At 47.6% G+C, this 24775-nt stretch overlaps 9 protein-coding genes across 10 annotated transcripts; 4 read left to right on the forward strand and 5 right to left on the reverse strand.

Moving 5' to 3' along the window:
- Positions 1–231: 231 nt before the first annotated feature.
- Positions 232–3093, reverse strand: DFL_001845 (uncharacterized protein; the record flags this gene model as incomplete). Its single annotated transcript, XM_067630533.1, has 4 exons — positions 232–318; positions 430–1542; positions 1614–2403; positions 2468–3093. 4 exons carry the CDS (start codon positions 3091–3093, stop codon positions 232–234), a joined length of 2616 nt encoding a protein of 871 aa, XP_067493168.1.
- A 164-nt stretch (positions 3094–3257) lies between these two features.
- DFL_001846 (uncharacterized protein) lies at positions 3258–6607 on the reverse strand (the record flags this gene model as incomplete). The annotated part of the gene is made up of 4 exons (XM_067630534.1): positions 3258–5405; positions 5476–6154; positions 6225–6485; positions 6570–6607. 4 exons carry the CDS (start codon positions 6605–6607, stop codon positions 3258–3260), a joined length of 3126 nt encoding a protein of 1041 aa, XP_067493169.1.
- Positions 6608–8348: 1741 nt separating this feature from the next.
- On the forward strand, positions 8349–10088 carry DFL_001847 (uncharacterized protein; the record flags this gene model as incomplete). The annotated part of the gene is made up of 1 exon (XM_067630535.1): positions 8349–10088. One exon carries the CDS (start codon positions 8349–8351, stop codon positions 10086–10088), a length of 1740 nt encoding a protein of 579 aa, XP_067493170.1.
- A 692-nt stretch (positions 10089–10780) lies between these two features.
- Positions 10781–11471, forward strand: DFL_001848 (uncharacterized protein; the record flags this gene model as incomplete). The annotated part of the gene is made up of 4 exons (XM_067630536.1): positions 10781–10792; positions 10896–11225; positions 11309–11336; positions 11413–11471. The coding sequence occupies 4 exons, from the start codon at positions 10781–10783 to the stop codon at positions 11469–11471; spliced, it is 429 nt and encodes a 142-aa protein (XP_067493171.1).
- A 472-nt stretch (positions 11472–11943) lies between these two features.
- Positions 11944–14251, reverse strand: DFL_001849 (uncharacterized protein; the record flags this gene model as incomplete). Its single annotated transcript, XM_067630537.1, has 4 exons — positions 11944–13526; positions 13583–14024; positions 14103–14155; positions 14218–14251. The coding sequence occupies 4 exons, from the start codon at positions 14249–14251 to the stop codon at positions 11944–11946; spliced, it is 2112 nt and encodes a 703-aa protein (XP_067493172.1).
- Positions 14252–14752: 501 nt separating this feature from the next.
- DFL_001850 (uncharacterized protein) lies at positions 14753–16958 on the reverse strand (the record flags this gene model as incomplete). The annotated part of the gene is made up of 4 exons (XM_067630539.1): positions 14753–15501; positions 15580–16320; positions 16391–16694; positions 16749–16958. 4 exons carry the CDS (start codon positions 16956–16958, stop codon positions 14753–14755), a joined length of 2004 nt encoding a protein of 667 aa, XP_067493173.1.
- A 399-nt stretch (positions 16959–17357) lies between these two features.
- DFL_001851 (uncharacterized protein) lies at positions 17358–18106 on the forward strand (the record flags this gene model as incomplete). Its single annotated transcript, XM_067630540.1, has 2 exons — positions 17358–17642; positions 17723–18106. 2 exons carry the CDS (start codon positions 17358–17360, stop codon positions 18104–18106), a joined length of 669 nt encoding a protein of 222 aa, XP_067493174.1.
- A 593-nt stretch (positions 18107–18699) lies between these two features.
- DFL_001852 (uncharacterized protein) lies at positions 18700–20900 on the reverse strand (the record flags this gene model as incomplete). Its single annotated transcript, XM_067630541.1, has 5 exons — positions 18700–19102; positions 19162–19415; positions 19468–19815; positions 19873–20297; positions 20360–20900. The coding sequence occupies 5 exons, from the start codon at positions 20898–20900 to the stop codon at positions 18700–18702; spliced, it is 1971 nt and encodes a 656-aa protein (XP_067493175.1).
- Positions 20901–21722: 822 nt separating this feature from the next.
- On the forward strand, positions 21723–24394 carry DFL_001853 (uncharacterized protein; the record flags this gene model as incomplete). 2 transcript variants are annotated; one of them, XM_067630542.1, is made up of 7 exons in its annotated part: positions 21723–21778; positions 21860–22141; positions 22204–22732; positions 22828–23430; positions 23496–23904; positions 23972–24050; positions 24169–24394. In XM_067630542.1, 7 exons carry the CDS (start codon positions 21723–21725, stop codon positions 24392–24394), a joined length of 2184 nt encoding a protein of 727 aa, XP_067493176.1. The 2 variants fall into 2 exon arrangements, with proteins under 2 accessions (XP_067493176.1, XP_067493177.1); XM_067630543.1 differs by lacking the exons at positions 23972–24050; positions 24169–24394 and having other exon boundaries at positions 23563–23853.
- Positions 24395–24775: the final 381 nt, after the last annotated feature.

Consider the following 24775-nt stretch of genomic DNA (forward strand, 5'->3'; position numbering starts at 1 on the left):
ATACTGTAGCACGTGATCTCTCTTCATGTTGCTCGCGATATGAATGATCATGATATGGATACCTATGCAATGCACTGTACTTACCGGCCCGCTATGTTTACCGCACCAAACTTACTTGCTTAGGGCCGTGGCGGCTTTCTTTTAATAAACATCGCGTCTTCCACATTCTTTTTCTTTTTGGGCGGCAAAAGTCCTTTGGAACCAGGCATTGGGCGACGTGGCTGTTGTCCTCTAGGTGGGGCTGCTGGATTTGGCGGGGGACGACTGATGTTTGGATTTGATTTCGCCGACGATATCTAGGTTATTTTGTATGAGCTTCTGTGTAGGATAAAGTATAATACGTACCAAAGTAACTAGGACGAAAACACACGCGCCACGATGAAGGGAGGGTCTCATCTGTCGCGGACAGTATGATACCTTATAACTCACATCTGATATATCGGGGCCCTTCTCTTGAACAGCGGTGTTTAACACGCCATCCATGGCAGTAGAGGTAACGGCTGTTTTCTCCATTGGCGAGCTCTCTTCGCGATGCCTCTTCTTGGATTTTTCCACACCATGTTTAATATTTGGTACGACCAAGGACCCTTTCCTTTGTACGCTTTGCGATCGGGTAACACTATCCTTCGCACTGCTTCCCATTGCCGATGATAGTTCCATTGCCTCATCTTTCACGATCGGGGAAATAGGGCTATCTAGATCTTCTCCCATTGGGGTAATTTGTCGTGGTTCTTTAACCTTAGCAGCTGGGGCGTCCGCTGGTGAGATCGAAACTCCACTTAACCTTTTCTCAATCTGCTTTATTGTGGTTCGGCAAGGGCGCCGAAGCAACTGTTCGAAATTTCCTTCGGTATAATAGCCTCGATCTTTAGCATCCTCGACGAGGCTGGCCCAGAATTCGTTCTTTTTAAGGGTATCTGCGTTCCCCAGGACAAACAGGGAGGATCTCGCTCTCGTTAAGCCGACGTTCATACGTCGGATGTCACTTAGAAACCCAACTGTGGATTTTTGAGACGCTCTGACGCAGGAGAAGATGATGATCTCACGTTCCCGTCCCTGAAACGCGTCGGTGGTGTTAAACTCAACCGTCTTGAGAATCTGATCGTTATACGTATCCACGAATTTCTGGCGTAGTGCATGCAGCTGGGTTTTGTACGGCGTAATAATTCCAATCTTGCCCCTAAAGTCCGTCTCTGGAAAATCTGCTAAAAGCCGTTTGTAAATCATTAAGGCGACGTTGACCTCGTGGATATTTTTCATCGAATGCCCTGACATAGCTTCCTGGCCAAGTACGTTGAAAAACCTGTAAGGGCCGAAAAATAGGCTTTGATGCCAGGGCTGGGATCGTAGCGTCTGCATGCCAGGCCCATCTTCTAATTGCGAGTTGTAGAACATCTCGCTAGGAAAGCGGCTGATATCCGGGTGCATTCGGTACTGAATGCTGAGCAAATGAACTGATTCAGGATGATTCTTTTGCATGCGGACGAAAAGACTTTGCTCATAAGCGAACTTTGAGGCTTCGCGAGAGAGGACCGTGGGTGGCTATGGGCAGACAATATTAGCAAAACGAAATCCTTATGTAGATTCGGGGAAATCTTGAACATCTGTCTAACCAATTGCTTGGGATCTCCAACCATGATACATTTCTTGCACCCAAATTTCATCGGTATCAGAGCGCTGAGTTCAATAGATTGGGCTGCTTCGTCGATGATAACAGTTTCGAATTCTACATTAAGGTTCCTCAGCGTGTCGTGACCCGCACCACTTAGGGTGGCGCAAAGAATATGTGCCTCGTCGAGAACTTGCTGCATAAATTCTCTCCGCCGGATATCATTGTTTCGGTTCACCGTTGTGGCTTGGTCGCGAATCTCATCTAGCTGACGGCCGAGATCTTTGATTTTCCTTGTCAGAGCTTCGATTTCTTCCCGGAGCTTGAGAGGCGGCTCCCGCTGCTCACTACGAGCCTGGTCACTTTCGGCCCACTTTGCCTTCCGTTCGGAAAGCAGCACATCCATTTGGGGACGTAGTTCATCGATAGTCTTAGGCTTCTCGTTTAATTTTCCACCTGAGCTGTCTTCCTTTTCCTTTTGGAAGTTAATCTTCTTCTCGACCAATGTCTCAAGGGCCACGTCATGGACAGCCTGATTTATGACATCCAGACGGCCCAAGCGGACGACAGTGGGTGCAAATTTATCCCCTGATTGTTTAACAACGCCTTCTTTCAAGCGGATGACAAGCTCGTCAACGGCTGCGTTACTTGGCGCACATACGAGTAGTTTCTTCGACACAACGGTCGACGGCGGTGGTTTCACTCCTGGAACGGATATAGTCACACCTTTATCATCCGGTAATAAGGCTCCAATGACAGCAATGACAGTTTTTGTTTTTCCTGTGCCCGGTGGCCTAATTGGGGATGTTCGTTAGTTAAATTTGCAATAATCGCCTTGGGAGGGGAGGCGTAGATTACCCTTGGATCAAAGAAAACCCGTCATTTCGAACCGCTCCGATGATTGCTCTAGCCTGGGGTTTGTTGACCTGGTAGACTTTCATTGTACGGCTCACGTGTCGGTCTTCTGGTTCGATATACACGTGGGGCCGACCTTTGATAATCTGTTCGCAGAGGTGGTAGTACCGCAGTGCTTTCAAGGCAGCATATTCTCTTTCGATTGGTGTTAACGATAAGACTTTAATGCCACGTAGATTCCCTTGAGGGCGAATAACTGGAATAAACTCAGAATTAGGCAGGCAGCGGAGCGAGACTTCGGCATGTGTTCCTCTGCGATTGCTGGCTGATTGGACTAGCGCTAGGCATGACATTTTCGGATCCCCTGTCGCGGGGCTTTGGGACTGGCTGACAAGTACGATATCCGAGGGCGAGAGAATGTTCGTGGGTATGTTCGCCTGTATTTCGATAAAGCCATCGGCTGAACCTCGAGCAACAACTTTGATATCGAAACCGGATGCATTTGGCGCCTCCTCCCTGGCTGTGACGATCTGTTGCCAGCATTCCAGCAATAGAAGTGGTTCAAAAGTCTCTTCATACTCTTTTGCCGAACGGAAGGACTGAGTAACCATGGAATAGTCCGTTTTCATGGAATTTGGGGGCAAGTCGCCAGAATGGAAGAAACTCCAGCCCAGGATACTACGGAACAGAGGGGTAAGATCCGGAGTTAGTCTTGCTCTTATATCAGCAGCACTCTGTGCCTGCCGCGGGCCAGGATCACCAAAGGGGCCCCTGGTAAATATTGTGGAACCGCCTATGAATCCAGTTCTCCGGGACCCTTTGGCTTCTCAGTGGGTTTGATCGATTTGGGTATTGCAAAAACATCATTCCCGATGTCTTCCTGTTCATCAGAGGAAGAAGAATCGTCTTCCTGTATCGTCCTCTGCGGTTTGTCTGCCTGCGGTATTATCAGTGCGTTCAGGGTCTTGAGCTTGACACCTTCCGTAGATGTGATTGATTTGAGTGTCGAGGACGGTTGCGTCATGTTTCTTGCCTTGATATCGCTCCGAACTTCGGCCTTTATACTCTTGAGGAGGGAAGACCCGGTGGAACCAGAGGCTCGCTGCGAACGCTTGGCGATGGGCTCTTCCTTTTTCACAAGCGCCGTCTTGGGAGGTAGGGTTTTGACGTTGTGCTTCTGAGCTACCTGGGGGTTTGCTGGAGATGAAGTTGGATCTTTTGGCTTAGTGACCCATGTATCTAGACCGACCGCTTCTGACTTGAGCCGCTTCGGTGGGGGTTCGACGATGGGCTCTTCCTCTAACTCTAGTTTGATCGCGGGCATAGGCTCCTCATTTTCCGCAATATCGATAGGCCTGTGTAACCCCACTGCGAGGCGGAGCTCAAGCTTTTGCTGATCTGTCATGTTCGTAATATACTTTTTCCGTGTCCCCACCGCCATGTTCTGGCAAATATCAAGAGCATCATCGCCCAGAGGGACACCAGCGTGATGGAATTTCTTCAGCATCCGACACAATAATGATTGGCACATGCTGAGCAATGCTTCGTCACGGAGGCGAAGCCAGGATGCAACCCGGCTTAGAATCATGCTGACCTTTGAAAGAAGCTGGCGGCCGTCATCCGAGACCCGGTCATCCGGTGAAGCTACAAGATCGATGGTAACGGTTTCCCCGGTGTCGGTAAGGGCCTTCTCAAACACTGTCAACTCGGAAAACAGCTTTCCGGCGTAGTCCATGACATCCCTTGTAAATTCTACCATAACTTCTTTCTCGTAAATTTGAGACCACTTTATTGCATTATCGAAAATAATGCCAAGGGTAGCCCATTGGTTATTCCAGTATTGGCGAACCAGGAGTTTCTGTGTATTGTTCAGTTGCACTCTTTTCAGGCTCAAGAGTCCGGAACGGGGGCAGCAAAATATTTCTAGAATGTTATCAGACGTTTTTAAAAACCGTGGCATCGGCCCAAAGGTCCTTAGATCCCGTAGTTGGGAAACCGAGTGATCGAGTGCAATTAGAGTCTGATCGAAATACTCCATAAGCAGGCCCATTAGTGCCTTAAGCTTTTCAAGTGTTCCGAAGGCCTGCTTGAGGATGTCGGCAGATGCGAGGTAATTTTCCTGATAGGGATCGAACAAGGAAAAAACAAGGGCGGTCGATGCGGCCTTGTCGGCGAACAGATTTTTTAGGACGAGGGCATCATATTCCGCTATGCGATTTAAAAAGTTTGCCGCTGAAGTTTTGATATGCCCGAGGTTTTTATTAAATTCCAGCCGGGCCGGCTCGTTCATTGGGTCCCCCTTTGTCACCAATTTCTCGATACTTGTTAGGTCTGATGTCGCGCATAGAATCATTCGAGCATATTCGAAATCGTCGGTAGGAAAGCTGTCATATAATCCTCCCCAAACTCCAGGGGAGTAGCCGATAGCCGAGGGTGACAAGGTATTATCACGAAGGAGAGACTTGAAATCAGCTTGAAATATTCTGCACTCCGTTCGAAGAATCGACCGGAATACGCTGAGCGCAACAGCCCTATCCTCTGTGCCCACGCGAGAAAGAGATTTCAACAGGATCTGGAGGTGAGAGTTGGCCAAACTTATTGTCTCTCTGATGATAATACGGTTTCCTTGATGCTGCGTTTCGTCTAACCCGAAATCTCGTCCTTGAAATAGCTCAAATGTTTTATCCAACACGCTGAGCCCTATGCTGATGCAAGATTGCCTTGCTTCGATGGGGAAGCGATTGTCTTGAAGACGCTGGAGGAATTGAAACAGAAGCGAGGTACAAGCCTGGGGCCTTGTTGATAAATTGAGTGAGCTAACAAATGGACCGACCCAACTAGTTAGATCTACTAATGACGGGTCAGGTACATTGTTAGAAATCGATATCCCAAGGAATGCCTCATCGAACTTGGGGTTATTGAATATTAATTCCAGCAAAGCCTGTCAGGGCAAATTTTTGGTCAATATACATCCCAGGAGGCGTTCCCTTTTCAGTATGAAAGATGCTTACTGTTGGTGGCATAGAGCTTACTGCCTCCCAGAAATCAGTGTTGGTTTTGGTGAGAAGTGATTTCAGCAGGCGTAGCAGAAAGAGGAGATGGGGACTATTCCATTGTAGGTGCGAAACTAGAGCCCGGAAGATATCACAATCGCTCCCAGCTATTCGGCTAACGATGACCGACTTGTCTAAAGCTTCCATCAAAACAGCAGCTCCGCTCCAAAACCTTGTCATAAAGCCCCAGTCAGTAGCAGCAGATGAAGTGATGCTGAGAACCTTTTTAAAATCTGGCTGTAACCAAGTATCGTATTCCGGGGGACCGATTGGTTTGCTCATCCTTTGAAGGCATTTCACCGCCCAGTCCTTAAGGACAGTAGGTTGCATGAAAAGGAATGCACAAAGAGCAGGAAGAGCTTCGGCCATTCCCATATGACGTCCACCTTCTTGTATGGCACTGAAGGTTGTTATGAAGGCTTGGGCGAGATCGTTGTGCTTATCAAGCAACTGGGGGACAAACATGCAGTCATATATAGCGACATACACACGATTGTTGATGTAGCTCATTGCCGCTTCCCCTGGTTTTCGATTTCGTAAAGCCGTCTCTGTAGGCAATAAAGCAGCAAGGATTCGCTTGTAGTCCCAATTATCGATTCCCTGAACGAAATGGTCCAGTACGTCTGGAGCATAGTCTCTATAAATTAAACAATTTCAAGTAACGTCAGAGATACAGAGTAGCAAGTATTTCATGACACGGAACAAACCCTTCATAGTTCTTTCGGACCGTTTTCTTTGCATTATGCCACCCCTTGACGCAAAACTGGCAGTCTAGAAAACGAGCGACCTTGTCTTGGAAAAGTTCTAGGGTTGGGTTGTTTTCTGGTTCAACGAATAGTTCCATGCATACGATCGTTGCTTCAATTCGTTGCTCGAGTGTAGAATTCGATCCATCACCAGCATTTTGGCTCGCATTGGAAGACCGGTGGCAAAGCCAATGGAGGCCAGGAGGGAGGCCGGTGAGATACCTGGATTGTGAACGGATAAAGTTGTCAGTAAAGCTGAGCTACTCATCATAGGGCTAAAAAAAAGCCCTTGGGTTTTACACGAACCTGATCGCGGTAATCACGGGAGAATCAGAAGACTCCATGGCGGTAGAGGATGGTATTTCGGCTTAGCAAGCAAGGTTAGACTAATGTGATTTGGAGACAGCTGAGCATGTCGATATAGCTACGGTGATGGAGATGGCTGTGGTGGTGGTTATGGCATCTTGGAGACGTGCTTTGGTTGAGTGCTAAGTAACCAGCAAGCAATTGCTTCCTGTGTTTTCTCAAGGTATGGAACGGATGTTGTTTGTTGGTGGCGCGTGCAAGGATCAAAAAATGAGCAACACATCCAACAACACATTCAATCGACAACCACCGTGCACCTTGCTCTTGGCGACACATCGGCAACGGGTACGGGCAAACTACGGGAAATGGTATGGCTGTGGGACCCTGGGGAAAAAATCGCCTGTCAGAAGTAGCATGAACAGCCACAGGGTCTCGACCGCACTCCACCCTGGCTCTGGGATTGGGTGGGCTGAAATCGCAAGGTGTGCTTGACGGGCATCCCCCTTGCTGCATGGCCTGAGCGTGGGAGCCGCCATCCCTGAAAGAGTAATAACCACTTTGGATGTGCCGTTTCCCAGAACAAATGAACAAAAAATCTTGCGCTGGAGTGTCAATTGCGATTGTAATGGCTAAATAATTAATAAGAAGGAGAGGGGTAGGAAATGGGGAATGCTCATCACTTCCTTCTTCTCCTTTCCAACATCCTCCCACCTGGTTACTTTATACATAGATAAGTAAGTACATACGTTACAGCATTGCATTGTGTATGTGGTTAGTTAGCCCCTCTCGTACGGTTATCACATAGGATGTCATCCAAGGCAAGGCAGGAGGTAAAGCTGCTAACGAGAAACATGCATACGCGCATCCGGCCAATTGAAGGTTGATTAGCTACGAGTCAGACTCGGGAGGGGGCTATCGAAGGGATATGTTTACATATATGTGCACAGATTCTTACCTAGGTGCTTAAGTATCTAGCTTCTGAATACTCGAGTTCTGACTAAAGTGTCGACATATAGTGCTTTATAACACACAATACACACGCGAGGCGGCAAAACTCCAACACGACGCAACACAGAAGTCCAAGTTCGACGACTCGATCAACACCACTTCAATAGCAATATAATAAGCCCTTGTACACTCTATCAACGTCAACATCAAACATCATCATCGTCTACTTCGTAGATGGTTGTCCAAATCCCCCGGAATTAAACCTTCGCCTGGTTGTTTGGGGGGGGCATTTGACAGGGCCGTTTGTATAAAACTGCATCCAACTTTTCCTTGGTGCTGACGGTCGCGGTCCAGCCCTTACCTCAAACCAACAACCTATCCCCGAACCCCTCGCTCCCAGACCGTAGCTGTGCTGTGCATGCAACATCTCGAATAATCGCCAAATTCCCCTGGCTCCAAAAAAAATATCTAACTCGTTACTTCTTTTTTCTCCTTTGTTCGCTAACTGTCTTTTATTCCCCGGGTTTCGTCCTTCGAATGATGTGGTAGCACCTCAGGAAGCATCGGCCGCCATCGTGCGATCACCACTGTACCGCTGTTAAATACCCAACGGTTGATATTGCTTAAACAGGCTTATTTCACTCGTCCATCCCCATTCCTTGGTCCGTCTATTCTCCAAGGAAGCCTGGTTTTTTCTTCTTTTTATTTTTTTATTATAGGGGGGGTTCTACAAGTGCCCCCATCTACTCATATTGGGTCCTTGCCCTTCCTTGATCGATCATATCAATTAGCGAGGCTGGAGCGCTCTTGCCTTAAGGCCTGCTTTAAGACATGGCATTGCCCTCACCGAGTTGCCAACCTTCATACCCTCATCAGCAGGGACCTCTTATTCCGTCTAGCGTTTTCAGCTCGGATAGAGAACTCCAAGAACTTGTCAACCGAAGGGACATGCGCATATCATCAACCCACGACCTCGCCGAGTTCTTGAGGTCGTCCCGCCCCGAGGATTACTCTCGACCTGCAAAGGCCACAGATGATCTGGCAATTGATTCCAGACATCGCAAGATATCCTTCAAGTATTTGAAAACTGCATCGAAGGATTTACTCTCCCAGCGCAAGAGCTTTGTTTCTCTCCCCGTTCCTTCTACTATTGCGCTCCCAGAGAAAGTCCGACCGGAGAAGACGTCGAGAGGAAATTCGTATCTTGCTATTCAGGTGGATTATATTCCGGGAAGGGATCCTGAGGGTGTAATTCCCTCTCCTTGGACGCCGACTTCAAGCGAATATAGTAACAGGGAGGGCGCTCGGAAAACCACATCTGCCGACTTTTCCTCAGATCGAAGTAATTGCCGAAGCAGTTTTGTTAGTCAGGCATGGAAAGACCATGACCCTGCTTTTGCGAACGGGTATGACGGGACTACTCCTACTGATGCCCGAGCTATGACAAGATGGACGCGAAACTCTTCAGGAAGCGACCTGTCATCCTGTCAGGCTGCACTCATTGTCTCCCCTCCAACAGCACCGCAACCACAAGCTTCATACTCGATCAAATTACCGAAACAAAGAGCTAGCTCGGCATTCTCCTATACATCTATTCCACCAGACTATTCAAGATCTAGCCAAATTGCCAAGTTCTCAGCGGTCCCACAAACATACATTGATCCCTCCTCGGCCCAAAGGCGATATTCGTCAGATTCCACACTTCGAGGGGTAACACTTTCGACTCGACCTGCACGGTTTTCCTCTCCGATTAGAAAGGATGATATATCTTTGCTTACTTCCTCCCCAGTCTCCTCCGGCATCGAGGATATGAGTTGCGCACCCCTCAATACGAAGTCCGAAACCTATTCAGTGATACCAATCAATTCAACCCAGCCTGGGCCTCCCCCGACCCGTGAGCTCCCATCGCTACCTGAGGGGCACGGCGACGCCATGAACCTCGCAATTAAAATACGCGCTGCCGCCGCGACGAGATCATCTATTGGCTCACAGTTGTCGCTGGCGAGTGAGGTTGGCTCCCTTAAAAACCGCCGCGCCGCGACCCCGTCTCGGACCCGCAGCGAACGTGAAATTTCTGTCAAGGCTAGGAAACTTAAAGATCTCGAGGATTTGAAAAACAAACGGGGCGTTGTACTCGGCGATGTATCTCACAATCCGGACTGTCCGCCTTCTAAGCCGAAACGGGGTCAGGGCAAACCTCGGAGACAGAAGACGGGTAGTGCAACATTTTCTATCTCGCCGATTACAGTTGTTTATGAAGTATCGCCTAGTTCACGAGACGGGTTGGGGAACCAGTATAGTGGCAAAATGACCCTCAGAGACTTAAGCAGCACCCCAAGATCATCTTCCGAAATTATAACCCAGCAAGGCGATCAGGCGATCAGCCATGGCACTATCGCGAACCTAGAAGATAGAGTTCGAAAGTTAGAACAGAGGAACCTTCGCCTCGAGCAAGCACTGTTCGCAATACTTCGTGGTAATATTTCAATGGGAACTGGGTCCACTATGGAGGGCCCTAGTCTGTCTGAAATTCTGATTGACTCCGATCCTGTGTCTCCCAGGGGGGCGTAGATTGATAATATGCTTCCCTTGGTTTCTGTTGTTGGTTTTGATTTCTTCCTAACATTTAAATGGGCTTTTTGCTAGGTGCTTCTCCACGTTATTTAATTTCGTGTTTCGGTGCCTCTGCTTGACACCTGCTTTTCACTGAATGTCTCTTTTATATTCTCGAAATTTTGATCAATGGCCCATGGAGGCCCCGATGTATTCTCTTTCGTTCTCTTCAGGAACACACTCTCCCGTTATACCTTTTTTTTTTTTTCTCCTTTAGCTTTGCTGCTTTCACGGAGTATTATACCCACCTCTTTGAACCCTTGTTTTGTTTTTTGAAGCAAAGCCTTTTGCTCTGCTTCATGCCTTCGTTTCTGTATTTGACAGGTCATTATTCCAATGACGCCTACATGTCGAGTGCGTATAAGGCACCCGCACATGTACTTCATTTAAAAAAACCTCTTAATCAACTTGCATTAATCCGATGTCGAGGCCAATACTACCAATATATATTAGTAATACCACATTGGAATGTATCGAATAGTTAAAGTGAGCAGATACATCGGCTGCAATGCGTTGTACTTTTGTGGTATGTTGTTTTAATTCTGACATCACAGATATTGTTCCTAAGTAGCTAGCTATCACGGTATAAATTTAAATTCGAATCTACCCGACCAAGCTTGATAACTGATATTCGACTAGAGTGCACCGAAATGTTCAGATTTGTACGTATGCACAACTGTTGTCATCAAAGCAGACATGTTTTATATGAAGGCATCTCTCTCTCTGCCGAATAAACTAACATCAATCCGTTGGTGCACACCGTAGCATAAAACTCTCGATGTCCTGACGCTCTTCCATTCACCTCGTTCGGAAGCGTCAAACCGAGTTCTATCTGCTCTGAAGACTGCAAATACTGCTGCTGAGGAGTCCTCGGCGGATCTCGGCACGAATGGAAACACCAATGCTGGAGACAAAAAACAAATATTCGAGTTAGACGTCGTCGAAGGGCCGATGACCACCACCCAACTAAGAAGTATCCTTGACTACGTCGGCGAAAATAAGGTGGGGGATATCGTTGAAGGTGCGAGGGGGGTCCATGATGCTATGAAAATTCTCGAGGGAGCGAAAGGTGTGGACGCAGTAAAAAGGCCAATTGTATGTGCCCTTCCTTTGTGCCATACGGCTTAGAGATACCCAGGAATTAAGTCCTCGCTCTGACATTCCCCGGCTACTGCTAGGTAGTTGACTGGAACAACGGCCGTGTCGGTAAGTGGCCGCCCTATACCCCGAACTTTGGACTCAGCCATATTTGAGAGCCAACTGACCCCTTATGGTGTGACAGTTTTGGGTGAAAAGCAATCTGCGTTACAGCAACTTGTCGAATCTCTACCCAAATCCTGAAAGGGTTGATAGTGTGCTACCCTACAAGGAAGGCCCAAGCAGTGCAGAATGCTGCATATATATGGATACAACCCTACAATTCCCGACTGCGTGATGTATCGGGATCTGACTAGTATAGCTGTACGGTGAGACTGTATAATATGCACTATCAAATACCGGTTGAGTGGAGTGGTAAACCATACACGCCGCCACTCAGGGCTATTGCATTATTGAACATGGAACAATTAAAAGAACACGCCAACTCCACCTGCTATACACTATTATCCAACCCGTGAAATGCGAAATCGAAATATACATGTCCCATGCAAAACTCCATTTGAACATCCGTGGATGTGGTATACGAAAACCCCACAAGAAAGAAGACTCGTTATCATCAAAATGCGTGATCTAAAGACCTAATGGCACCCAATCTAGGCCTGCCCCGACCCCTGTCTACCACGGAAATCGATCCACATGAATCATTCCACCTGACTCAATACAAATTGTCCTTTTTAAAAGGACTCGGCATATCAAGTTCTGTCTCGCGGTCCCACACAGCGACCGTGTCGTAGCTATTCTCTTTCTCCTTCTTTTCTTTCTGCAGGGCTACTATACTTTTACCGCGAGTATTATTCATAGCGGCGGCCTTCACACCAATAGTAGTTTTTCTAGCCTCGGGTGCCATATCAAAGTTACCTGCGAAAAGGCGTCTGGTAGGCGATGACTGTCTATTTTCGGCTCCAGGATTCGGTTTAAGCATCCCATGCCCAGAACTTGTTCTCCTCCCCCTAGGCGGGGTGGATGGATTGGTTGGGTTTGAAAACTGCGGATTTTGATTCATCGGTGCAGAGTAAACCCTGGAGAGTCCTTGTCGGGCCAGACCTGCCGGGGTAGTATTGGACGTCACAAAGACCGGGCGAGTGAGAGGGTTCTGCAGGGCGCTTGGTTCATCCCGTTCATCCTCTTCTTCATCGTCGTCGCTGTATATACCATCGGTTTCTGGAAAGCCAGAGCTCTCACTTCTTGTCACGGGTTGCGACACTGACGTATTACGTCTGCGTGTGGGCGATTGCTGTTGAGTATGCATCCGTCGGTGCATGGCGCTGTTGGGGGCAGGGGCAGGCGATGCGGATATGTCCATGGGTGACGCAGGGCAAACGTCCTCCGGCTTAGGGTGAGTAGCTTGCAGGTCTGCTAATGAACTCGAGCAGCCAATCTGAGGGTCTGGCTCTGGCGCCTCGAGAGGGCTTCCGGCGGACGCTGGCTGAATAGTGTGGATGCTCCCACCCCGTGCATCTCGTTCCGCAACATCGAGCACACTGATTTTGCTGGAAAGCAGCTCATCTGCAACCCTCTTCTGAACCTCTTCTTTGACTTGTTTCTCAAACACCGAGCGGAATTCGCTTCGCATCGCTTCTAATGCCTCGTGATATTGTCGTTTCATATCCGTATCGTGGTCTGCACACCGGCGTGTAACTTCTAAATCCACCCTTCGGCGTATCTCGTCCTCTGCCTTCTCATCCCATACCTTGCGTAATTCTGCGTCAATCTCAGCTCTCATTCGCGAGGCCGCATCTTCGAGAATCTTGTTCATATTCTTTTCAGCGGCTTCTAGTTCTTTCTCCCTTCGCCTCAATGTCTCTTCTCGGATTTTCAGGGAGCGGCTGATCTCTAATGCATCGAGCTCCCTCCTTATAGTTCGTATAATCTGCAAATCGAGTAGTTTCGCTGTATCAGGTCTGTCCGATGGGTTTGTTCTCAAGCAGAGGTCGACTACTCTCCGCAGCTCTGGACTATACGAGCTCGGAATTGGCGAATATCTCCCTGCCTGAATTTTTTGACAGAGAGAGGGGAGACTTTTGGCATCGAAGGGGGGGGAAAGTGCACATAGTTCATATATGACACAGCCGAGCGACCAGATATCACTTCTTGATGTGTACGGCAAATCACAGACAATCTCGGGGGACATGTAGTAAGGTGTTCCGACGTAAGTGGTCGCCATATGCTGGTCGGAAGCCAGTATGCGAGAAAGCCCAAAGTCGCCCAACTTAACGCAAGTGTCGTGATCCAGGAATACTATACCGGGCAGATTTAGTACAGGAACGAGCATTATCCCTTGTAAATGAGCTTACCATTTTCCGGTTTGAGGTCACGATGGACAATGACCTCCCTACTCGCTTTGACACCCCCGGTATTGGAAACGGAAGTGGTAACTGTCGAGCCTGCCTTCTTTTTCTTGTCCCAACCTTCGTTCATATCATCAAGAGCCGGAGGATCGGAGCCATGATGACATTTATAAAGTGCCAAAACAAGCTGCGTGAATATACTCCAGACCACATGCTCCGGGACTAAAGTTCCGTTGGATTTGCATCGCTTTATATGAGTTGACAGGTCTCCACCCCCGCAATATTCCATGTATATGTAGAGCGACTGGTCGGTCTTGTTGTGTTCGCGATTGAAATACCGAACAATGTTCGGATGCTGGAGTTTCGACAGGATGGAAAATTCGGCAGTCAGTTGCTCCTTCTCTTTGGCTGACATGCGGTTGTACGAGATTTCCTTTCGGGCGAGGATCTGAGGATGGAAGTGTGGTCAGAAGTGCGGTCAGAAACGTGGGAATCACATCCCATGAACTTTTGATTAATGACTTACCAAGCCATCTCGAATACGCCGAACCTTATGAATCTGACCGAATGAACCTCGGCCTATGAAGCATGCGGTTAGTTTAGAGACGATCGAGGATGTCGAGAAAGACGGAGGAGCGGACCTATGAGCTCGAGGATTTCGTAGTCTTCGCCCATTGTTCAGGAAGTCGAAGAGCCGAAGGTAGAATGATTGATAGATAAATGCGCCTGAGATGAGGTAAAGAGGATCCGATCGATGCTATCCTTCAATTGAAGTTTACATGGATGCACACGGATGCAAGATGGTGGTGACATACATGTAAGTACCTACTTAAGTATGTAAGTGCTAAGTACATGGACAGCTGGCGGGTGCTTTGTCGTGCAGTTGAGCCAAGAATGAGAGACCAGATGTGGAGGTGTTTACCCAGCGCCCTTGTCGCGTTGCTATGGAGAAACCCTGTTTCCGGAAGTGGTCTATACTGCATTAGGAAGTTTTTGGTTTAATTGATTTCAATTAATATTCCTAATACGGCTCGCTATTGCTTGGATACAAGCCTTTCAATACAATACAAACAACGCATCTGGTCCATGGCTAAACCCTCAGCAGAAACCGCACATAAAGTACCCACTTAGCTACGTACCTACTTGGCTATTAAAAATTACTACTGTATAGAAAATTTAGCTCATCAACAGCCCCACCGCCCACTTGACATTCAAAGTCCGAAGGTCGGTGTAGTTCTGGCCGACTCCCAAAAACACTACCGGAATCCCAGTCGCAAAAACCATGCTTATCAAAGTTCCGACCATGTCTCCAACTGTGTCGCATTTACTAATGATAAACCCGTCCAATTTCCTTTCCTTTCCAAACGCCGCATTGAAATTTCGGGCTTGCTGGACGCTATCCGAGCCAACCAGAGCTTCTCCCACCATCAAGATCTTATCTGGATTGGCGAATTTCGCGAATTTCTCAAGCGACGACATCAAGCGCTGGTCATTATGGCGACGACCGGCGGTGTCGATTAAAACAACATCGAAGCCTTGTGTGCTCGCGTAAGAAACCGCATCCTTAGCAATGTTTGCCGCATCTTTCCCGTATCCTTTCTCATATAATTCCACAACCCCTCCTTCTCTTTCCGATAACTCTTTTAAATTTCGGGCGTGGACACGAAGTTGCTCTACCGCTCCGGATCGAAATGTGTCGCACGCAGCAATTAGAACCTTTAGTTTGTTTTGTAGCAAGAAAAAACATATTTTGGATAGGTTTGTCGATTTGCCCACTCCGTTCACCCCAACGATCGAAATGACGTAGGGCCGCTCTTCAGCCTCGCGGACCTGTCCGATCTCTCTCAGTAGATCTAAGGATGTTGTTGGTGTCAAGATTTTCCTCAAAGCGTCTTCCATCGCAAGTTTAACAAGACTTTCAATACCTGGAGTTTGTCACCATACTATTAACATATAATGTTCTGCCCGGGGTTCGGTATGATTTGAGGTGGGATTTTGCTTACTCTGGAAACTCCCAGTTTTCTGACCGATCAGGCTGGTCTGTACACTGTCACAAATTTGAACCGCGGCTTCTCTTGCAACATTTTTCTCTAACAGATGCGTCATGACGCCCGAAATTGCCTTGTCGGTATCTTCTTTCGTGAGGGTCTTGCCTCCTACGAAATTTCTCAAGTATCCCATAGCTCCTCCCACTAACCCACTAGCGAGGCCTCCAGGGCCTTTCTTGTTGGTTTCTTCGCTGTTCTCAGCCTTGTTTGCCTGTTTTAGGATACCATCGATCTCATAATCCAGATCCTTAAGTAGGAAATCGCCTTTGCTGGTTCTGGTCCCCCACGTATCTTGATCAATCGCTTCAGGCTTGGGCCGTAGGGACTCATCCTGCTCATCGTCTGTACTAATTCCGGCCGAATAATCAAGTTTCCGATCATCACTGGCGTCAGCCGCTATTCCGTCTTCTCCCCAAATCCGCATTTCTTTACCGCGTTTTGACTTGTTGCCAGGCCTTGCAGGAGATCGTTCTTCGCCCGACGATGCATGAGCGGAAGAAGCGCTGCTGGGCCCAGCTGATTTTCGATTCTTACGGGAACGGCCAGGGCGCCGTCCGGAAGCCTGAAGCAACGCTTGTGCCATCGTTGCCGGGGAGACTAGTGAAGACGTTGCGGACGGCGTAACTTCGATGAGAGGGTTAGGTTTTTCTGAGGAGTATGGTGTTTCTGGTGTTTGATGCTGATAATTTGAGGCCCCTTTACTCCGATGGGATAATCAATATGATGCATCTTTTATTAAGGGTATAGTTAGCGGGGCCAAACGTACTAGTATTGTTGACGCCAGGCATAGGAGGGGGCGCCGACCACTCATCACCATCCGAGAACCCCCCACCATTTCCATCACTGCTCGGGTCTTCTATGCTGGCATTTGCCGGACGAATTGTTGCGGTTCCTCCCGCCTTACGTTCGAAGGAGCGAAGGCTTGCTTCAAAGTATTGGTCGAAATGGCATTGGATCCTTGTCCCGGCGCTAGTTTTAATTTTTTCTCCATACAGTGCTACAAATAGCTTCTTGACTTGGTCCAAAAGTTCATCAATCCATGTAAGATGAAGGAGGCTCTGGTAAACGGCCTGGTCAAGGTTAGAGGAGTCAGCCAATGGGAGGTTCGGTAAGAGATTACATACGACGAAAACTAGGCCAACATCGGCTGCAAGAGTCCATTTTAATGTATACGAATCCTTCTTAAACCACTTGCCATCGCTGCCGGGTTGGTTTCGCTCTTCAATGAAGACATCGGATATGAGGCTGTTGATAACGGAAGATTTGACCGGAGCGTAGGACTTTGACCAAAGGACAACGCCCGAGGTGGTGATGACCTCGAAGAGATCTAGCATATTGGGGTAGATGGAGGCGACGGTGATGAAGATAGTGAGTAAGCTGTCATGTAGTAAGGGAAGGGGATAAAAGGGAAGGGGATAGGAGGGAATAGAAATGAAAGGAAAGGATGATGTTGAGGTAGGTCCTTGGTTACCTAGCTCATGCCTGGCGACCCTGGTCGTTCGAGGATGCCACCGAGCTGTTAAGCCACAGTCGGTGTGGCTAGTGGGTTAGCAGTCACCACAGCACAGCACAACACAAAGCCTGCCATCTGCCCCACCAACAAAATTCCTGAACTTCAACAGGTCCCTCTACGTATACTGGTTGCGCCACTGCAATTGCATTGCATCGATAACATAACGACTTGACACCCCCATCAATCACCGACCACCGTTCAAAACCAAACTACCCTCAAAATGTCCAACCCTCGAATTGAAGAGATCGAAGACGAGGCCCCACGCAAGGCTGTCGTTGAGGAAGAAGACTCCTCTGACGAATCGGGGCACGACCATGACCATGACCACGACCACGACCACAACCACGACCACGACCACGACCATGATCACGATGGTGATATCCCGGCTGGTTCTGCTGTTGCCGTTCACTCTAGGAACGAGAAAAAGGCTCGCAAGGCCATCGCTAAACTTGGGCTGAAGCATGTCCCTGGAATCACTCGAGTGACTCTAAGGAGACCAAAGAACGTAGGTTAAAACAGAAGCTTTAACCCCTAGGTCCCAATTCCTTTCTGCAGTGCCGCTTACACAACTTGGTTCCTCTTCAGATCCTCTTTGTCATCAACAACCCTGATGTCTACAAATCTCCATCTTCTAACACCTGGATCATCTTCGGTGAGGCTAAGATTGAGGATCTCAACTCCCAAGCCCAGGCTTCTGCCGCTCAACAATTGGCCAACGTTGCCGCCTCAGCTGATGCCAGTGGAGCCAACATCGAAGCCGACCTCGCTGCCGCTGCTGAGAAAGGAAAGGAGGTTGAGAAGAAGGAGGACGATGACGATGATGACGAAGAGGTTAGCGAGGAAGGCTTGGAACAGAAGGACATCGAACTTGTCATGGCTCAAGCGAACGTCTCCAGGAAGAAAGCGGTCAAGGCTCTGACGGAGAATGACCATGACATAGTCAATAGTATAATGGCATTATCGACTTAGCCGGATGCAACCCCTTCTTTTTCCCCGATCCATCAGGAAGCATAGGGAAACGTCTGTTGCGATAAAAGATTAACCATTCAACCTTCTCCTTTATCGTTAGCACTCTTTAACTTTAGCTACATAGCGGTTCATCCATTACCGCCTACGCGAGGACTTTAAAATATAAGAATGTACAGCAACATGATTGCATTCTGTATTAATTCTCGAAATTCAATTACGGATTTCATGTACAAATGAACCCAAACCATCAAATTAACAAAAAAAAAAAAAGGAAAAGAAAAGAAAAGTGAGAACTAGTCACGAAGCGCCCATATCAGTTCTTTGGTAAATCCGGCCATTGCAAATAGCAATAGCAGGCACTGCGTGCTATGATTGCTACCCAGGTAGGTAACTAAGAACAAAAATACACCTAGTGCGCCTCGACAACAATGTGAGTACTATTTCTAAAGTTTAATTTGCAAGAACTCCAGTAGAAAAACTACAATGGAGAGAAACGTGGAGTCGAAAAATGTGACGGTTTGTCCTTCTTAACGGCTTCGGGGTGTGAAAATAATAAAACGAACACTTAAGACAAGGAAGCTATAAGTGCTTCCTTAGCTAAATATGGTATCGTACTCTCCAACGTCACCTGTTCTTCTATCCTTCTCAGGCGACTCTCGTCCGTGCGCTGCCCTTGCTCCACCGGGTCCAATTCCATCCATAATGTTTTCTTTCCGGTGCCTAAAGGTAAAGCCGACGAACGCTCCCCTTTCAAGAACGCCGTCTCTTTCCTCTAATTTCTCAAGAGCTGCCTGTTTGTCGTGCACTTCCTTATACTTAGCCATGTCGGCTTCGTTGCTGAAGTCATCAAAATATCCAGCGTCTGTTTCCGAATCGAGCTCTGGTACAAAGGGAGCCCGAGAGGTACGCAGACGGGCAAAGTCAATTTCTGCGAAGTATTGGTGCTTAAAGACATCAGATATGTTGGATAGGCGTTTGTCACGAGTCGTAATACATCTAAACGACATGTTAGTTCCAAGGGAGGTAAGCATTCAGCAAAAATCCTTAATTCATACCGAGTAATCATATCCCACGTCCGGGTTGACAGGAAATAGTTGGGGTCCTCATATTCTGGCTTCTGTAGAACTTTCTTCCAATGTTTCAAGTTGTGCCAAGTCTCTTCCACCGAAGCTCCAGCAAAAGGTGGATAACCTGCAAGGGCTTCAAAAAGCATGCATCCTAAAGACCAATAATCTACCGTATAATCGTATTCCTCCCCTCGAAGGACTTCAGGGGCCATGTAGTCTGGTGATCCGACAATCGATTTCGCCTATGATATGTCAGTTTAAACAGCTTCTGGTGCCAGAGGTCTAGAATCGTACATAATTAACATCGTTTTCTCTCCAGCTTTTATAGGCAGCCCGGCGCTCAATTGTAGATCGTCTGACGAGGTCCATGTTCATTTCTTTGACTTTATCGAGTTTAAGCCTCATACTTTCGAGTTTTGAGGGACTTAGGATACCGGCGCTGAGTCCAAAGTCCGTTAACTTGACATGGCCGCTGGCATCAATGAGAAAGTTCTCCGGTTTTAGATCACGATGGATATAGCCCAGCTGGTGAAGAGCGTCGACACATGCAAACATCTCCGCGATGTAAAACCGGGCGTGTTTGTTGTGGAGAACTCCCGTATTGTTAAGCAGTGTCCGGAAATCGCCTCCAGCCACGTATTCCTAGCATTTGGTTAACAGATCTGTCTATCGTAGAGCATACATACATAAATAACGTACCATTGCCAAGTAGATGTTAGTTTCATCCTGGAATGCGTATAAAAGCTTCACTAGCCATGGGCTATTTGCAGCTGTCAAGATGTCCCTCTCCGTTAAAACATGGCGAATTTCGTCCATTTTGAAGAGAAGCTTTTTGTTCATAATCTTCAAAGCGCACACTTCGCCAGTTTCTTTCTTTTTGGCAAGGAAAACCTGGCCGTAACCACCTTGACCGACTTGTGTCAATCTTTGGAAGTCCGTTTCGCGTAACCTGGTTCGGTGCTTTCTTAAGTGGACACGTTCTCTGCCGCAATACTGTTTCCACCTGGCTTGGTAGTCTTCTGGGTTGATATCGGCCTCGGCATCGTTTTCTTGTTTAAACTTCATAAGGCGAGTTCGCCTATCATGGACATATTTCAGAAGCCCAAAATAGTAATCAAGGAAATCTAAAGTAGACACCTGGTCTGTGAGTATGGGTTTTCGTTTGACACAAGAGCAATTTACTTACACAATTGGGCAACATTTTGCATCCTCTTAACTTTCGGGTCGCTTAGTTTCATCTGCTCCTCTGCAGTCAAAGGGCGTTCGGGATCGTAACTCCTCGTCTTTCCCGGAGTCTTTGGGGGTCTGGGCGCTTTTGGGCCCTTTCTCTTCTGCGGAGTTTCTTGGGCAGCCGCTGGAGAAGACGGGGATGGTGGCCTATTTTCCTTATCATTTTTCTTTTGGGGTGTATCGGCGTTATGCACAACAGAGCTTTCAGTCCCAAGGGAAGCTCTTGCAAGGCGGCCTTCAACCTCTGTAATAGCTCCAAGTCGACCCGATTTCACTGGTGACGATGATGCGGATGCATACTCGTACTGTTGTCGTTTGGTGGGTGACCTACGAGATGCCTCTTCAATTAAATAAGCAGCATCCGCATCTATATTTGAATCGCTGAGCGTAATAGGGTCTAGCGACTGGCGGGAAGTCCGTTTTGTAGGAGAACCATTCGGTGTCCCGGCAGCGTCACGGTTGGCTGCTCGTCTCGGGATTGAAGATGGAACATCCATCTTAAGATAGATCGTGGAGATTGATTTCAACAGCTACGATAGCTCTGCTGTATTCCGCTACCCGGGCGTGGGGAGCCGGATAATTGGCGGGGTAATTTAGATGTCGTGAAGCAATATTCCTTTACGTCGCAAGTAAAGGCGAAACAGCAGGGATAACTTGGTAATCGAGGTAGGATGTGTACCGATAGGAGGTAATTTAGTTAGGTAGGTATTAGTGGCGATATTACTGTGCGAGTCTATCGGCATGCATCAGTCTGGGCTTGACACGGATCCCACATCGCTGTCGTTGTTGTTGTTTTGCTCGTTGTTTGCCAGACGACGTTGCTCAGCAACACACTCTGACAAACAAAATATTGTCCACGTGATTATCACGAGACTATGACGGTCCCAAAGTACAACATACCGCAACGCAATTGCCCAACAACGCAAAACACAAATGGGGTGTTGAGCTGACTGAGACTACGGGCTACAACGAAACCAAGTGCAACCACTTCTCTTTCTTCCATCTCTAATCTCTATCAGGTCCATTAAACCAGTCTCGACACGCCGTCAAGTGTCGAGAGCGCCATTAAACTTACTGCTTCCCTACCTGTATATACTGACTCGGTATACAGCTACTTGAAACCCCGAGTGCTTGCCAGCTATAGCATATATTACATCATCCATCCTATAGGAAATCACCAGTCCGTCACTACCAATATAATTGGTGCTTACATACAAAAGTCGAGAGTTTGATTCCCACCTCTTATCTACCCTTCTATGAGCCGTCTTCTCAATTAGTGAAACCGAAACCCGTTCGTTTGAGGGCTACCTGGCTTCAGCATGTTTTACGACCATCGTATCTTGACGCAGAGGAAGTATGGCGTCGCAACCGTCTGGTAGGTCCATTGTTGAGCCGAATGCCCTCATAACGCGTACAATCAGTGTAATTCTAACAGTTAAGCTGTAATTCTACCTAGGTTGGTTGCAACCATTGGTCCCAGAACCATACTCTCTAAGAAGGTTCACAAAAAGGAAATCCTTGAGGTCAATGTAGCCAAGGCGTGCAGAACCATCCTCCAGTCAGAAAATCCACTCGCCTTGCGCCTCCAGTCAAATCTTCTTTTCGGGGTTTCAAGGGTGTTCTCTGAACAGTATAACTATCTTTTTACTGATGTCGCGAACGCCCATCAGAAGATTAACAGAGAATCTTTCATTCCATTAGATACAGGTCAGATAGATCTTGTGGGTGCCAGAATTCGGTATGCTATACGCCATTGGATTCTCCACATTCTTTTAGTTCGCCTGATCTAACTACTAGTAGGCCAGAGGCATTATTGTTACAAGACGACCCTGCATTCGTCCCGGAATTATCTTTCATTCTTCCTGAGCTTCGCATACTGCCTGAAGACCAACTACACCACACTACCCAACTCACGCTTGAGGATAAAACATTGTTGCCCTCCGACCACTCATTACCTCTCTCAATTCGTGGTGTTGGGCTTTCCCCTAGAGCCGAATTAATCATTCCGAATTCTTCTTCGCTCGATGGTGGCGGTGGCGGTGTTGGGTTTCTGCAATTTTGCGGAGATGATTTCCAACGGGGGAGTGTGAACCAAGAGGAGCTTAATGATGACGTTGATTTCATCTTTGACGAAAATGGCGAGATACAAGATGTCCCGGCCCGTGCCCCACACCCACAATCTGAAGATTTTGATATAGATATCGAAGACTTGCCTCTCCAGAACAATGAAGACCCGGTTGGTATTATGAAGCAAAAGCATTGGCTCACGATGTCCGCCGGCCCCGAAAGAGTCTGGCGTGAACACGAGGACGGACAACAAAATCTTGATGTAAGTTACGGCCATTGCATTAGAGCCATGCGCGAGTATAGGCATGCTAATGGTTTCCTGAAATCGATAAACGGAACATCGAATGAATTGATTAGTTGAACGATAATCTTGTGGATCTAGATGTCCTCCAAGACGAGTTGTTCCCAGCTAGAAATTCAAATGGAAACCAGGGGGCTGAACCTTTCCCACCTCGCCAGCTAGAACCCCAAGAGGATCAGATAGCTGTATTTGTTTCTCATCAAAATGGGAAAAAGCCGCGACTGACCCGGGTTGATGACACTCTCGAGCTGAGAACATCAGATTTAGCCGCCTTGGGTTCCAACTACCTAGACAATATGAATCTGGCTCGGCGCAAACGACACAATATACAAAATGTATACGCCATCAAAAAAAAGGCGCAAGAGTGGGTTTATGGTTGGGGCGGAATGCTAAAGGCTGAGTCCCTACTGGCGACATTTGAAGGTAGTAATATACTTAAGTTGCTGAACCCCAATGCTGGTGGAGAAATTTTGGGGAAAGCCAGTATGATGAAGCGCCGGAAGAGAGCACGATTCCATTCAAACGAAGATGAACCTGGATCTGAAGGCTCACAGCAAGGTCGAAGAGTTCGAGTTGAGCGTGTAGATGATCAAATTAGTCGCGGTATATCCCCTGACATTGACGAAATGGGTATGGAGGCATTAGGATTGGATGATCAAGTTAGTGTTAACGATTACGGCCCCTCCGTTTCTCTTGATAAGTTATATATTGATTCTATATATAGGACCCTGGAATCGCTCGAAGAGGCTCTATGGATCTTGAAGAGAATTTGATGCCTTGGAATATCCCAGAACGAGGCTCCAGAGCCGGGTCCGTGCTCAGCTTTGGGGGTTTCGGAACGAGCTCCATTGGAGGGATTCCTAGTAGCATTAACAGACACTTTTCCTCTGCGGGACGTCGTAAGGTTAGCCCAGCTGTTGGACCCTCTCGACTACTTGGAAAGCGGGCCGGCCGAGTTACACCAAGCCCAAGTATTCGTCAAACCCGTGTGCCGATTTCCGACTTTGGTGCAACGGCCAGACATGGGAGTCCCACGAACATGGGATTCGATGGAGACGACATACTTTGGGTTGAGGAGATGATTGATCATGGATTTCACGAAGGACCCCTTCTCGAAAAAGACCTTAGACAACGTAAGAACCTTAAATTACGGCTTCAGTGTTTTTCTTCATATATTGATATATCTCTTTTCGAACTTAGGCGCTACAGCCAACAAGGATACCCAAAACTCTGGTTGGTTTACGGAAACTCTTGAGAGGGAGAGCCATAACTTTTTCGAGTGAGTATTCGACCTTTCTAACTTTAGTGATTCGGAGATAGGGAGCTAGGTCTTTATATTTCTTTCTAAGTATTTAATTTCGATTTTTGGATGATGGTGCTTACAACAACCTCGATAGATATCTCAGATTCCAGCTTACCTCCAAATACGAAAACGAGCCAGGTATTGGAACTGAAGGCTGCTTTCTATCCTTTGACGAATTAATCTCTCCCGCAGAAAGCTCCCGGGTTGTCGCTGCTCAAGGTTTCCACCATCTTCTTCATCTCGCTACACGCGGGTCCATTCGGGTTGAGCAAGACGGTCACCTCGGGCCCATTGTCATCAATATCACTGTTTGTGGTTAGGTTCGGTATTGCCCGATCTTAGCCTTGATCTACTTATGATATCTATTACTTAGGGGCCATCACTTCTGAAACCGCCCACGGAACCACATGCATACATGTGCTTAGCCCTATAGGTACGTTATTGCGGGTCCATCATGGAGAAGAAGGTAGCTAACATAGTAATAATGGCTATAAGGAACATCGAAGATATGAAATGCCCTTGACTATGAAATTCGGTGAAGGGATAATTATGGAATAAGGATGAGGGCTAAAGACACACAACGCTTTGGACCCCACTAAAACGCCTGTAGCTGATAGACCAAGTGCACTTGATTTGTGATAGAAATATGCAAAAGAAAACCCCTGGTGCGATATCCCGTAGCTGTTCGAACGACATTCTCC

Source organism: Arthrobotrys flagrans (assembly GCF_004000055.1).
Source record: "Arthrobotrys flagrans strain CBS H-5679 chromosome Unknown unitig_3, whole genome shotgun sequence".
Classification (NCBI taxonomy): Eukaryota; Fungi; Ascomycota; class Orbiliomycetes; order Orbiliales; family Orbiliaceae; genus Arthrobotrys; species Arthrobotrys flagrans.